We start from the raw sequence: 15,158 nt of genomic DNA, 5'->3' as shown, positions 1-15,158 counted from the left end.
AAAGAAGGCCCAATCCAAGGGCCTTTGGCATCCACCATCGAAATCTTGGCTAGGGATTCCTGCAGCTCAGTATCCCATAAAGCTCCTTGACACCCAGTCTGGACGACCTCTGTCCTTGGCTCCTGGAATCCCCGTCGAAGGTCTGGCATCTCAAGCCACAGCCCTCTGATCTCTCACCACAAAGCACGTCACTCCCAGCCCATGTCCCCCCCCAATCACCCATCAGCCCAGCCACACTGCCCAGCACCTTTGTTGATGCAGGTCAGGACGCCTCTTGAGGGCTTGCACACCTCTCCTGGCTTGCAGCTGTGATCCTGGCACACCATGCCTGTGCCTGGATGGCACACACAGTGCTGCTGGCAGTTTTCAATGAGAACTGACTCCTCTGGCTGTGGGGACAGAGACCGTGGATCAGTAACGGGAGGCGGGTGCCAATACCCAGTGTTTCAGGCACAGAGAGGTTGGGGGCAGCTCTCAGCAGTGTGGTCCTTTGCCAGTGAAACTGAGGTACAGCATGGCTTTGAGGCTCAACTCATCCATCCATCCATCCATCCATCCATCCATCCATCCATTCACTTTATTCATTCATTCACCCATTCATTCTAAAATCTGCACAGTTTAGGAGAAGCAGAGTTAAATAGTCAATACAAACAAAGCCTGCCAGGGCCATTGGCATATTATCCTGTCACTAGGGAGACTGAGGCAAGAGGATCCCTGAGAGTTTGAGGCCAGTCTGGACTCCATAGTGAGTCACTTAGGGGCCACATACCAAGACCATCAAAAAAGAAACAAAGACAGAAAGAAAGGAAGGAAGGAAGGAAGGAAGGAAGGAAAGAAGAAGATCAGGGCAAAGGCTCTGGTGCAGGCTCTTTTCAAACTCTAAACAACACAATTTGTTTTCTTCATGTGTCATTTTTCTCATTGGCCAACAGAAGATACTTAATAATAGGACAGGACTAATAAAATACAATGAGCCAGGCAGTGGTGGTGGCGCACTCTGTTAATCCCAGCCCTTGTGAGGCAGAGACAGGTAGAGCTCTGAGTTCAAGGCCAGCTTGGTCTACAGAGTTCCAGGACAGCCAGGGCTACACAGAGAAACCCTGTCTTGGGGGAAAAACTGGAAAGTACAACGGTCTTGATACAATGTGCAAAGCACAGGGGACAGCAAAGAGAGGCGGCTTTTCAATAACCCAGGCTGCTGGGTAAAGGGGTAAAGGTGAAGCAAGGAAAGATAACTGTTGTGAAAGCTAAGTGACGTGCAGGTCTGTGTGAGACACTTCACCAGTCTCTTGACAGCATATATATGACTTCATAACAAGTCTTTCTGTGCACCTCAGACAGGTTCGTGGGCATTGCCACCCACACGTTTGCTTTCATTGCTAGTGGTTATGGGAGGAGAACCACAGGGAGGAGGCTGCCCTCTGAGTCTTCTATAAACAAGACAGTTACACACATGTGTACACACACACACACATGCACGAGTGCGCACGCATGCACACAGGCACACATGCATACACACACGCACACGTTAAGGCAGACCTCCATGTCAGGGAGCAAGAGGAGGAAGCAGAGGAAATGAATAGCTGCTATAATAGACAAGGCTCCTCTCTGTGGTCATGGGACAGCGGATGGGGCACATGTCTCCTTGGGGCACTGGCCAGTGGCTATAAAATAGGGCTGGGGAGATGGCTCAGTCATTAAGAGCCATGGCTGCTCTCCCGGAGGACCTGAGCTTGATTCTCGGCACTCCCATGGCAGCTCACAAGCATCTGGAGCTCTAGTCTTAAAGGATCTGATGCTCCCACCTCCACCCCAGCTTCTTTGATGACACCCACCAAGAACATACACCAGGGCTTACAGTATGAGAACGAAGATACACACAAAATAAATTTTGCTCACACACAAAATAAAAATAAATCTTAAAAAAACTATTATAGTCATATTGTTAAGATAAATTCTTCGTTCTCGTACTGTAAGCCCTGGTGTTCATTTTCCTGTAAGATATTGGAGGGTAGGACAATTTGACTCCCTACTTGGTAGCTCCTGGACTCTTCTTTGCTGTGACTCCCTTGAGCCAAAGGACTGTCACTCAAGCGAACCAGCCAGATTAAGCTCACGGTAGCACCTGTGGTTTTGCATTTGTGGAGAAGACTTTTGTTTTTCACTAGACTTTTCCTTATCACAGATCTAGGCGAACTCTAGATGATCCTATAAGCCATTTCTAGGCTGGAGGTGAAGTGCTCCCCCTGGTGGCCAGGCAGTGAATGTTGTTGACTGGCGCTGAAGAGGCAAAGTTGTGATCAGTCTAAATACCTCTGCACTGTGTGTGCTCTAAATACCCCTGCACTGTGTGTGGTCTAAATATCCCTGCACTGTGTGTGGTCTAAATACCCCTGCACTCTAAGCACGCTGTTCTGCCCACCTACTGAGTCAGCTGGGAAACAGAGCCCTGTGCCACCTTCCGTGGTGTTAGGAATAGGCCCAATGAAAGGCTGCTTCTGGGCGGTCTTTTCCTGCTTGCTTTTCAGTATTGAGGACAGAGCAGGCAACACAAAGAGAGTGACAGAGACCACTGGGTGGCCATGAGAGCTGAACAGTTAGCAAGCCAAGGTGGAAAAGTCACAAAGTGTGACAGCTGAAGAAGAGGCCAGCTGAGCTAGTGGCAGGCTGGACCGCAAAAGTGGCGGGAGTGGCTGGCTGAGGGGTGGGAAAGAGCAACTGGGATGAGGGTAGAGGGGATGGTGGAAGGATGAAGAACTGAAGTCACGGGAGGGCAGGAGGCTGTAAAGAGCCGGAAGAGAAACTTGGTATTCTGTTTAAGCTCCACCCCTACAGCTGCCGGGTATGCTCCGCCTCACAATTGCCTAGCAACAGCCAGCTGTGCCTGACTATAAAAGGGGGGCTGCTTGCCCCCTCCTCCCTCTCTTGCTCTTTGTTCTTCCCTACTCTTCCCCTCATCCCTGTCGCTCTCCATTCCCCCACTTCCCTCCACGTGCCCATGGCCAGCCTTTCCTCTCCTCTACTCCTCTTCTCTCATTAAATCTCTCCACGTGGAGCCATGTTGGCTTGGTGCGTTCTGTCCGGGCACGGGTCGATATTTAAACCCTAACAGAAGCAGCAGGCTCTGTTTTGCTGGGAAACTTCCAGAGAGCTTTACATGCAAGGGACTTTCATACGCCAGGCTCGTGGTATAACACTGACTGCCGACAAGGGCTGAGGAATCCTTGACCTCTTAGGCCTTTGTAAGAACTGTGACCCTTCCTGAGCCAGAGCGCTGCCATGAGCAGCTCTTGCCTGGTCCCCTCTATTAAACATCTGTGGATACCAAGTGCCCAGGATCAGCACTTGAAATGTTTTTCCTTTCCTACATAGGATCTTTATCGTAGTACAATAGGACTCCCTCCAGCCATGACTCACAGTGGGAAAGCCATCTTTATCCCGGCATGGTACACAAAGGGAAATCTTGGCTTAGGAAGCCAGGGGAAGAAGAGTTGAAAACATCAATACCCATGGTGACATTTTCTACTCCTGTGAGGTGGGCCGACCAGAGGGAGGAAAATTAAGGACTAGACAAGGACAAGGTGTACCAAGTCAGGAGGAGGACAGATGTGGGTAGAGGTATTCAGAAGGTAAAATGGCGGGAAGGCTAGAGTGCTGCACAAGCAGAGAGGCCTGGGTTCAGGAAGAAGTCCTGGGTTCTGTCAAGAAGGCTGGGTTCCTACCTCATAGTAGACTCCGTTATGATGGCAGCCGCATTTCTCCATGGGCACACAGGCTGTGATGCTCTGCAGGAAGTCAGTGTCACACTCGCAGCCCTCTGAACACGTCTTCAGGCACTTTATGGGAGTGGTAATTGTTGAGCAGTCCAGGGAGCAGGTGTCTGCGCAGACCTCATAGTGGCTGTGAGGCGAGCACTCCATCGCTGTGACAGGGGAGTGGGTGTCAGGCTTCTACTCCAGTTTCCCAAGCTTCCCCTCTCCCTCCCCTCAGCGCCCCATCACTCACGACAGAAAGTTTGGTTTCTCCATGGCTTGACAGTGCCTCCAGCCTCCTGGCAGGCGCTCACATAGGCGTGGATGCTGTTACAGAGAATACTCAGGTTCCCGCCACCCAGGCAGAGATCAAAGACGCAGTTTTGCAAGGGACCCTGGGGGTCCAGCAGCTTGTGGCAGGCAGCCAGTGGCCCTGTGGGGTTGGTGAGCAGTCCGCAGAACTCGTTCCCACTGTACTTCCTTTCCAGGGTTGGGTAGCACTTCGGGGTGCAATCCTGCCCCGGTTTGCAGGCTGGCCGGGGTGTGCAGGAGGAACCCGGCACAGTTTTTTCCCAGGATTTCCCCAGCTCACCGGGACTGACTGCCTGCGAGCCATCGGACTTCTGGAAGTCGTTCTTGGGGTTGTTGTTGTAGTCCCCACACAGGCCACACATGTGTTTATAGTAGTTGCGGGGGACGGTGACACGCACGCTGTATTTGAGGTCGTAGGACACGAGCAGGCCAAATTTGGTCTTGATTACCACATCTGTGCCATGCAGGAAGGCCTGCACTCTCTCCCCATCCAGCGACACAGGCATCTTCATGTACACAGCGTTCACCTGGGAGTCAGGGACCGCCAAGCTCCAGACAGCACACTTTGATGCAGTCTATCACTAAGTCTGTTCTAGATGTTCCTGTCTGACATTGAAATCCTGACTAACCCCATCTTCCTGCTCCCCCCATTTCCATATTTGTAAAATGTACAATAACAGTACCTTATATGAGAGCCAGGACCTCGAAATGCGAACATATTTGGAAAAAGGGTCTTTGTTGGTGTGATTAAAAATTATAACCTTGCCATAAAAACACCATGAATCTAAGAGGGCCCTAAATCAAATGGCGAGTTCCTGTGAGGCACTGGGGTAGGACCATAGAAAGAGCATCATGGGAAGACCTTTCTGTGCCCTTAGGTGGGAGACTCACCTGTGTTTCTGCTTCCTGTCTATGGGCTGGGCATGTAGATGTACCAGTGGCTTGGGGCTGTGTTTGTAAGTCAATCTGGACAGCCTGGGGCACTCAGAATTGTTGCTGTAAGGGTGGCTGGATGAAAGTGGAAGTGTGGGTAAACCTGCGGATCACCCGAGGGCTCTGCCTGGTGCACCCCTGAGCTCACCACATCTGTGCCCTTCCTCATCACACACACCCCGCCCACCGGCTTTTCACAGGTGCAAAGAGATTGGGAGGAGGCAGGGAGAGGCACGCTCTAGGCATGTCTGGAGTGTCCAAAAGACATCAACAGCCATTCCTCCCCAGGCTGGTAGTGAAGGGCACGTCACCTAACCCTCTGGGCTCAGTTTCTGCCTCTGCAGTGAGGGACAGCCACAGGGAAGCTGGGGGGTTGGTGACAGGAACAGAGCGCTCCCTCTGACTGGAGCTGCTCATGTGTCAGCTGCTAACCTCAGAGCTTGGGGCTCCTTAGGGAAGATGCTGCCCCTGCAACCTGTGTCCGGTGTGGGACAGCTCTTGCTTCTACTGCTCCCAGCACAACTACTGGGTGCTGCACGTCAGTGGGGAAATTCCCAGTGCATCTCAAATGCCAGTCTCCTGTGAGACTCAGTCTTCCTGCTCAGAAAAGCATTAGGGTGTGGTGTGGGATCCAGGGTGCTGTTTCTTAGCAGCAAATGCCTTGCCTTTGCTAAAGAATTTCAACACAGTGATGGGACTTAGTCTTCCAAAAAAAAAAAAAAAAGAGTCCAATCAATCATGGTGCCTTCTCCAGCTACCATTGCAAGGTTAAACTGATGGTGAGAGTGCCAGTTGCTTAGCAGCCAATGGGCCTGGGGGCAGCGTGCAAAACAAGTTGCTGTTGTTGCTATAATTGTTAAGGGATGATGGTGGTTACAGAGTGTCCTCTGTCCTTGGACCTTTCCTACCTCTGAACTTTTCTACATTGTGACTATATCAAGTGCTCCTTGTGGGTAGGAAACCAAGGAGTTGGCTTGGGCAGTGTTGGGTAGCAAATTCCCTTAAATATAGTTCATCCTTGAAGGGGGCTCATTAAGACTCAGAAGTTCTAAAAGGGAGCTCTATAAGACTCACACGTCTCAGGAAGTTCCTAAAACTTAGCAGATACTTAAGGTCCCTCCCTCCTCAAGGTTATATAAGCAACGGGGACTGCTTGGAGACTCTCCTACTTGCAGAACTAGCTGATGGTGGTTCAGAAAGCTCCAGAGTTTCAGCTTTGCTCAGTCCTCATCTGTGCTGGGGTGGATTTTTTGTTTTCCCGGTTTGCTTTGAGTTGTTTACAATGAGTTTATTCCTTTAAGAAACCCAATAAACTCACTGGTTCACCAAGTTAAACATGGATGGTATTGTTAGTCTGGCCCGTAATTGATTCCCATCTAGGGGTGAGCAGATGTTTGTTCCTGACTTCTCAGAAATCATGTCCCACAACATGCTGGGACCAGGCATAGTGGGAGGAAGATGGAGCGCATAGGAAGATGAGGAGAGGGTTAGTTAAAGGTAGAACAGGAGAAACAAAGCAACATTGGAAAGGCTTCAAGTCCCCGAGGCCTCCCTCCTCGTTCTAGGCTTTCTACCCATATTTCCTCTTGTTGTGGTCACACTTTCTCACACATTCTCTTGGGTCCTAGACTGAGCACTGTTCATGCCCCACTCACATATCAACCCCCGGGGTCCATGTCTCCTCCAGGGCCCCACCTCTGCCTCACCTTAACCTTCCACTGATTCTGCTCCAGCTGCAGGGTGTAGTTGGCCACCTCGATGGTGATCATCTTGGTCACACTGATTTGCTTGTCGCCCCGGACTACATTCTCCTGCAGTATTGTGAACGGTTGCAGGCCAGGCTGGGTCCAGCAGGTTTGAGCCAGCACGTACACACAGGTGCCCATGAAGTCGAAGCGGCGGCCATCAAAGGTAGTGTAGTGTGAAGCCCCTGACACATGGCAGGTGGCAGAGCCCACCCCCACACATCTCAGGATGCCATCTATCACTTTACAGACTTCATGTGGGCCGCAATATGAGGGCTGACAAGACACCAGGCCGCCCTTATTACAGTGGCAGAGGGAGTTACACTCAGGGCCAGGATAGAAGTCATCTCCTGGCGCATGGTAGATGCCCTGGTACACGCAACCACAGGATGACAGGGGTATACAGATCTCACCGCTCAGGACAAAGCCCTCATCACAGACACAGCTCTCATAACAATCTGAGCCACAGCCTCCAGGCACCGGCTGGTCTCCACAGGTCAATGGACAGCCTCGCTGACACAACTCATAGTGGCTGTGAGGTGGGCAGTTCATTGCTGCAGAGAGAGGGGCCAAAGAGATCAAAGACTTTTATTTATTCTTGGGTGGGCAGAGTTGATTCCTCAGTATACACGAGTGCATGCAGAGACACATACAGAGACACACACAGAAAAACAGACACACACAGAGACACATACACACACACAGACAGACACACATAGACAGGCAGACAGACACACAGACACACACAGATAGACACACATAGACAGACAGACACACATACACACACAGAGACAGACAGACACACAGACACACACAGATAGACACACATAGACAGACACACAGACACACACAGAGACAGACAGACACACAGACACACACAGATAGACACACATAGACAGACAGACAGACACACAGACACACACAGATAGACACACATAGACAGACAGACACACATACACATATGGACAGACACACAGACAGACACACAGACAGACACACACAGACAGACACACACAGACAGACACACAGACACACACAGATAGACACACATAGACAGACAGACACACATACACACATGGACAGACACACAGACAGACACACACAGACAGACACACACAGACAGACACACAGACAGACACACAGACACACACAGATAGACACACATAGACAGACAGACACACATACACACATGGACAGACACACAGACAGACACACAGACAGACACACAGACAGACACACAGACAGACACACACAGACACACAGACACACATAGACACACACACAGACACAGACAGACAGACACACACACCCCATTTCAAGAGACTACCGTGTTTAGTAGGGTCAGAGGAATACCCTTTTATTATAGTTTCTGAGCCTCAGAAATAGAATTCAGTTCTGATGTAACTGTAGTTTGGGTTCATCTGTAATATCTTTAGTGACACTGCTCATGCTGGATATAAATGATAAGACATGTTACATATTTTAAATAAGTCTATGCATGCCTGTATGTACAAACTGGGCAGTATATCAGAGAATATAGCATCAGCTTCTTCATTTTGTAGGATCAGTAAAATATAAGTTTGGTGGTTTGATTTCAGGCATTAAGAAATATTTAGTAATTAAAAATAATTACTTATACTACATTTTAGTGAAAGTGTTTAGTGTCACAATAAATAAACCAATAATCAAACACAGGCCTGGAGAGATGGCTCAGCTGTTATGAGCACTTATTACCCTTCTCGGGGGACCCAGGTTCGGTTCCCAGCACCCATATAGTAGTTCACAAGCATCTGTATGTTCAGTCCCAGGGGATCTGATATTTTTTCTAGCCTCCTTGGGCATGTCTTGCCCATTGGTGCATAGACATAGATGCAAAACATTCACATGTATGAAACAAAAATAAACCTTAAAACAAACGAACAAACCCAAGCAAAGTCAACCGTTTCTTGTTCCCCCTTACAAAACGCGAATCAACCTTATCCGGCGGACAGCTCTGTAAAGGCAAAGGGAAGCAGCTGATCAAGCAGGCTGGGTGGGAGCTCCCCAACACATCATGCCATGCTTGCATCATGCCGTGCTCCTACCACAGCACCCCATAAAATCTAAACTTAAAGGATGCCCCAACACCGAACTACTAAGACCAAGGCAAAGGAACTCCGCACGCTGTGGGCTGTTGTGGGCTCTAGGCATGCTGGTCATTTCAAGGAAAGTAAAATGAAACCAGAAGAGGTGGAAGACCCTGTGTCTTGGTCATAGCAGCCTCCTTCCTGTATGTACACAGCGGTTTCCTATGGTCTCAGCTCCACGGCATAAGCACAGGCCCTTCTTCACCAGGCAGCGGAAGGATCAAACAGTGTGACTCGTACGCTAATGAACAAGCATTAGACCCAATCCCAGGTTGACTCCCTTGGTACTCACGGCAAAGATCCTCAGTCCTCCATGGAAGCACGGCGACCCCAGAAGACTGGCATATAGAGGTGTATGTGGCCAGTGAGTCGCAGAGTGGCTTAGTTTGGCCTGGCATGCGGCAGCAATCGTACATACACTCTATGAGGGCACTGTTGAAGGCGGGCACTCTCCAGCAGTGCCTGAACTCCCCGGATATGTTACCAAGAATATGACATTTCTTCGTAATAGACTTTACTATTTCCTTTTTGAAGCTAGGACACAGAAGTTGCTCGTCTGTCCTGCAGCCAGGATGTGATGACACCAGCCACTTTTTCCCAAAGTCTCGAGGGTCAAGGGCTTCTCCTCTAATCTGCACACCCAAGTCATCACGTGGGTCCCCGTTGAAGTTCCCACAGAGCCCACACACACCCTTAAAATAGTTGCTGGGCACCTTGGCGGTCACGTGGGTGTCCCAGTTATAGCTGATGGTCAGGCTGAAGTTCGTGCGTAGGATAGCGTACTTGCCTTGGCGGAATACCACGAGTTTTCCACCTAGGGCTTGAAAGGGCAGGTAGTGCAGGATGCCATTCATCTGGATAGAGATGTGGGAGGACCAACAGTCAGGATACCTGCCTCCGAGCTCCCCAATACGGGTAACCCCTCTAAACCTCTTCATTTAGTCTGGTCTAAAGACCTTTGCACTTACTTGTTTTAAATACATGTTGTTAATTAATATTCAAGCCTTAGGTAAAGTGAGAGGTGGGAGAACATTAGTTCCTCTCAATAACTGTGCCCTCTCTTTATCTAGAGCCTTTCCATACCAAACTCTGAGGGAGTCAGAGCCTGGCACACAGAAAATTCTGTTTCCCACTCTGAACTTGTCCACCTTCCCTCTCTCCACAACACAAGCCATTACCCAAATTTCTCTATTATAATCATGAGCCACTGCTTGAGTATCTAACAATTCATTTCTACACACACACACACACACACACACACACACACACACACACACACACACACTTTTAACTTTAATTTTTATTAGTTTTTAGACAATGTCTCTCTGTAGCATTGGTTATCTTGGAACTCATTATGTAGACCAGGCTGGCCTCACAGAAATCCTCCTGTCTCTGCCTCCCAAAATGCTGGGATTAAAGGCATATAGTACTATAAAAACAAATAAGTACTATCTATCTGTCTGTCTGTCTTCCATCTATCTATGTATCTATGTATCTATCTATCTTTGAGGCAGGGTCTCATTGTGTATCTCTGATAGGCCTGGAACTCAATGTATAGTAGATGTGGGAACCACAACAATGACCCCAAGAACAATATCTGGAAGTCCGATGGCTCACAGGCTACCTTGGAATTTAGAGATCTGTCTGTCTCTGCCTTCTGAGTGCTGGGATTGGTTTGTGCACCAGCCTAGCTTTCACCTTTTCTGGGGGGATGGTCAAGGGGTGTCTGTAGACGTCAGCTGTAGAAAGACAGAATGTCAGAGACGCTATCTTTGATCACAGGATGGGACTTATGGTAGATTTGCAAAATCTATTTGGGAAGACTTGAATCAGAACAATTGTCCTTTAGTATGAGTAAGTGTGTGTGTGTGTGTGTGTGTGTGTGTGTGTGTGTGTGTGAAGGGTTGTCCTTTGACCCTTGCCTAGCTGGCTGGTCCAGCTCTGGGTTTTCAGCACTAGAGAGCAAGAAGAGTTTGATCCTCAGGGTAGCTGAGCCATGTTCTGGACAGCACAGCAGACAGCCTGGTGTGCAAGTCTGAAAAGAAGTAATGGCGTGGGGCCCACCCTGGGGAGAAAGGGCACAGAGAAGAGGCAGACCAGCAGCCTGGCAGCCTGGCTTTCCTTTTGTTTTCTTGGAGTTTTTGAGACCAGAACTCACCGTGTGCAGTCTTGATGTTGTATCTGGGTGGACAGACATTTGCTCAGACTGAGAGGCTGAATAAGCATCTCTACTCCCCCCACCCCCCACCCATAACACAAATGCTCACGTTGTACCGTACATTTCACATCACCTGTCACCTTGCTCTCCGGACCAGTCTTTAGACACAAGTCCATCATTCTAAGCTTTTCCAAGAACAAAACTAGGAACCGCTAATCGCTACTGAGCACCAAGACCTCTTTTTCAGATCCTGAAGATAGGGATTCGTGACCTCCGCAGAACTACCCAGAGACTGGTGGCTCCCAGTGGAGACCTATTCGATTATGACCTCTGACCTAGATAAGACAGTCTGGGAGTCTGTCACAGAACCAAGAAAAAGTAACAGGGCCTGGACCTTCACCACAAGATCATTGAGTGAATCCCCCTCCACTCCCGCCACAGCCATCAATCTTTCAGTGGATTTGTGCCTTCTCCTGCCGGCTTCACGCCCTGCAGCACCCACTCACCAGCACTTTGCCTTGGTATTCCCGGCGCACCTCCAAACTGATTCCAAAGGCCTCTAACTTCACAGAACGCACAAAGCTTACGCTTTGACTTCCTCGGCGTTCATTTTCTATAAACACTTTGAAGTCGGGAAGGGACGGGTGCTGGCCGCAGGAGGCAGTGAACAAATATGTGCAGGTGCCCATGAAGTTGAAGATGCGCTCATCCAGACTCATGTAGTGGGGGTCTCCGGATGCCCGACAGATGCGGAAGTACTCCGGGGAGCAACCGAAGGAGCCATTCCGTACCCCACAGTGCTCATGGAGCAGACATCCTGATGTGTTCCTGCAGATCACCTCTTGAAAGTCCGCATCGCAGGTACAGCGGAGGTGGCATTTTTCATCAGCGTACACTTCTTGACCCGGGGCCAGCAGGCGGTCCTGGAAGGTGCACCCACAGGATGAGACAGGCATGCAAAGGCCACGACTGGCCACGAAGCCCGGAAAGCACACGCAGCCCTCCACGCACGGGCGCGAAGAACAGTTGGTCGGTAAAGCTTCTGAGTTGCAGGAGGCCGGGCAGGCGGGGCTGCAGAGCTCATAGCGACTGTTGGCGGGACAGGTCAGGGCTGGAGGGTTGGGGAGAAAGGGTGGGTCACGTCAGGTTTGGGATTCCCTGAAACAATGCTGCTTCCTTAGAGGTCACGGCCCTCAGTTAATGGAACTCCTACTTCGTTGATACTCAGGCCCCAACGCCCCCTCCGTCCCATCCTTGGGCAACCAATCAGGCAGTGGGCAAATCACCTTCCAAACCCACGCACAATCTGTCTCCACGGCCCAGGAACCATAGCAGCCTTCTGACTGGTTCCTCCTCCCCGGTACCGTATGTGCTCCTCACAGAGCGAGAGGGACTGTGAATGCAGGCACAGACCAGGTACCTCGACCTCCTGTGGCTCCATCTCACTCAGGAGAATGCAGAGTCCTCCTGAGGTCCTAGGGTTCCCCTATGCTCCCCACCATCTCTCTGTCCCCATCTCCCCCACTCTCCTACTGGCACACTCTGCCTCAGCCTCAGTGGATCCACAGGTACCCGGTCCCAGGATTCCCCACTCAGACCCTTGCACTAGCCATTTCCTCTAACAGACTTTGTGGGTAAAGACGAAGGCTGCCCAGATGGCCTAGATTCGAAACACCAGCTCCTTCCTTGCCAAGGCTTTATGAGCCAATGGCTCTGTATCTCAGTCTTGCCCGGAGTAAACGGGAGGAGGCAATACTGGTTTCACCGGATATACGGATTGAATGATAGAACCACAGGCGCTCCATGGTCAACACTGGGGCGACTTAGCTGACTCCATGGCCCGGACGGGCTCTAGGATCCACTGTCATTGGTTTCCTACGTCTTCCCTGAGCTTCCAGATACTATCACAGTATCCTGCTCTTTGAAGGTATTTTCTAGTTGCTCTGCTAACTCCCTGGCTGTCCCTCCCCACCCAAGATATAGGTTCTGTTGGAGTGAGGACACAGCCTGGGTCTGTCACACTGAATCTTCAGCAGGGAGCACAGAGCCTACAAAATGGACAGGAAGGGCAATGAACTCACTGGCTTCTCCTTTGGAGTTTGGGTCACAGGACAATGGGGCACAATGGTGATACAGGCAGGTCCAAACAGTGTCTTTGTCTCCCTCTGGATTCATTGTTCCTCTGAAATCCTAGTCTTTTTTTTTTTTTTTTTTTTTTGTTCTTTTTTTTCGGAGCTGGGGATCGAACCCAGGGCCTTGTGCTTCCTAGGCAAGCGCTCTGCCACTGAGCCAAATCCCCAACCCCTGAAATCCTAGTCTTAACACTGGAACTCAGGTTGGTTTTTTCCCTCACTGTCCTGCATGCCTCTTCAGGATAGTGTTATGTTTCTCTGAGCTGTCTACAGCGCAGACAAGTTGCCATTGGCTTTGTCCTCCACATGGCCAGCAGGTATAGGCTCATAGCAGGTTTATTGACTGAATGAGGGACTGTCTTAGTGGATGGGCGCCTGGCTAGTCATCTTTGGTTTCGTGCAGAGGGCACTGGGGGTCATTGGAGTGTTACAGCCAAAGAATAATCACTGAATTTGATCTTGCAACTTGGCAGACTACCTTTCGTGACAAACCTCTGTGGTCCCCTGGGTCAGGAGCCCACACCTATTCCCCCTTTTCTGGCTATTCCAGTCCTTCCCATGGATTTTAGATTGGAAATTGTTATTCTAAGAATATCCTCTTAGTCCCCCTCTAGCATCCTTTATCCCTCTCGAATTCCCCAAATCTTATCCTGCATTCCTCTCCAACTAATCTACAGATGTGCTTGAGCGCCCTCTCGTGGCAACCTCAATCACTGCAGCCTATCGCGTTCACTACTCTGTGTGTCCCTGTGGCCCAGAGTGTCTTGGCCATCACAGTGTTCCTGTCATTGCCTGTCACTGGGCTGAAGCACGATCAGTGCTCTGGTACCAGTGGGTTCCCCAACCCTCACCAGAACTCCCTACCCCTGGCTTGAACTCACGGCAGTTGGTTCGTGATCTCCATTCCCGGACAGAGATGCCCATGTCCACACAGGCTAGAGCATAGGCATTGAGGCCATGGCACAGGGTGAGACGTTCCCCTCCTGTCACACACATGTCGTATACACATTCTTCCAGGAAAGGCTTGGGGTCCAGAAATTTATGACAGTCAGCAAATGGGCCCGAGGGCAGAATTAGCATGCCACAGAAAGGGTCTTTCTTAAAGATCTCGGCCTGGCTTGGGATGCAGGAGGGACAGTTGCCATAGCAGCCGTCATCACATAAGAGGTCTTTATCTTGCACTTTCCAGCTCTTGGTGAAGTTTAGGACATCAGAAGCTTGCTTCCCATCAGGAGTGAGGAAGTCATCAGCAGGGTCTCCGTTATAGTTGCCGCACAGCCCGGATACCTGGTCTTGGAAGCGCTTGGGCAGGCTCAGACTTAGCAGGCAATCCCAGTCATAGGTGACCACCAGCCCAAAGTCCAGCTCTATAATACCCCGTGTTCCACTCTGGTACACACGCAGGCGACCCTTACTCAGGGAGACAGGCAAGACTGAGTACTGGTAGTTGATCTGCAGAGAGGCGACAATAGTTAGACTCCTGTGTGAGCTCTCCTTCAGCCCTACATCTCCTCCACTCAAGTGCCCAGCTCTAGCCACACAAGATGCCTTCCTTCCTTCCTTCATCACCAGCTGAGCCTAGGAATGCTTACTCTTGCATCTCCAGTAGCCTGAAATGTTCTTCCCCAAGATGTGCATGGAGACCTCCCCCCAACAGTGTCTGCTGAGGTGTCACTGGCTCGGTGAGGCTGTCCCTGATCACCCTTTCAGTAGCCGTTCCTGCTGCCTCTCTTCCTCTGATCCCCAGTCCCCACAGCTTCTAACCTTCTCTCACAATGTGCGAGTTTCCCACATGGTCTCCCTGTCTGAATCACTGGGAGGCCACCTCGTGGTTTTATCTCCAGTGCCTCCAACAGTGGCTGGCAGAACGGCAGGCCCATTACAAGCATGAAGCTACTGTGAGGAAGGAACCTGGCAGGTCTGGGGGCAGCAAGGGGCAGCTGCAGGGAGTCAGTGAAATGGCGGGATGCATGCTCATGACGTGAACAAGTGAGAGACAG

General features: G+C 50.4%; 1 protein-coding gene across 1 annotated transcript in view; it reads right to left on the bottom strand.

Annotated features, from left to right (window-relative positions):
- The window catches only part of Fcgbpl1 (Fc fragment of IgG binding protein-like 1), a 38,015-nt gene that overhangs the window by 13,922 nt on the left and 8,935 nt on the right, over window positions 1–15,158 (bottom strand). Inside the window, exons 3-9 of the mRNA NM_001164656.1 lie at window positions 14,040–14,610; window positions 11,533–12,137; window positions 9,161–9,722; window positions 6,704–7,296; window positions 4,006–4,591; window positions 3,723–3,922; window positions 248–389 (exon numbers count right to left, since the gene is read on the bottom strand). Coding sequence (NP_001158128.1) covers window positions 248–389; window positions 3,723–3,922; window positions 4,006–4,591; window positions 6,704–7,296; window positions 9,161–9,722; window positions 11,533–12,137; window positions 14,040–14,610 — 3,259 coding nt within the window. The remainder of the gene's footprint in view (window positions 1–247; window positions 390–3,722; window positions 3,923–4,005; window positions 4,592–6,703; window positions 7,297–9,160; window positions 9,723–11,532; window positions 12,138–14,039; window positions 14,611–15,158) is intronic.

The sequence above is a fragment of the Rattus norvegicus genome, chromosome 1 (assembly GCF_036323735.1).
Source record: "Rattus norvegicus strain BN/NHsdMcwi chromosome 1, GRCr8, whole genome shotgun sequence".
Classification (NCBI taxonomy): domain Eukaryota; kingdom Metazoa; phylum Chordata; class Mammalia; order Rodentia; family Muridae; genus Rattus; species Rattus norvegicus.
The sequence above is the reverse complement of the archived record's forward strand: the minus strand, read 5'-3'. Positions and strand labels throughout refer to the sequence as shown.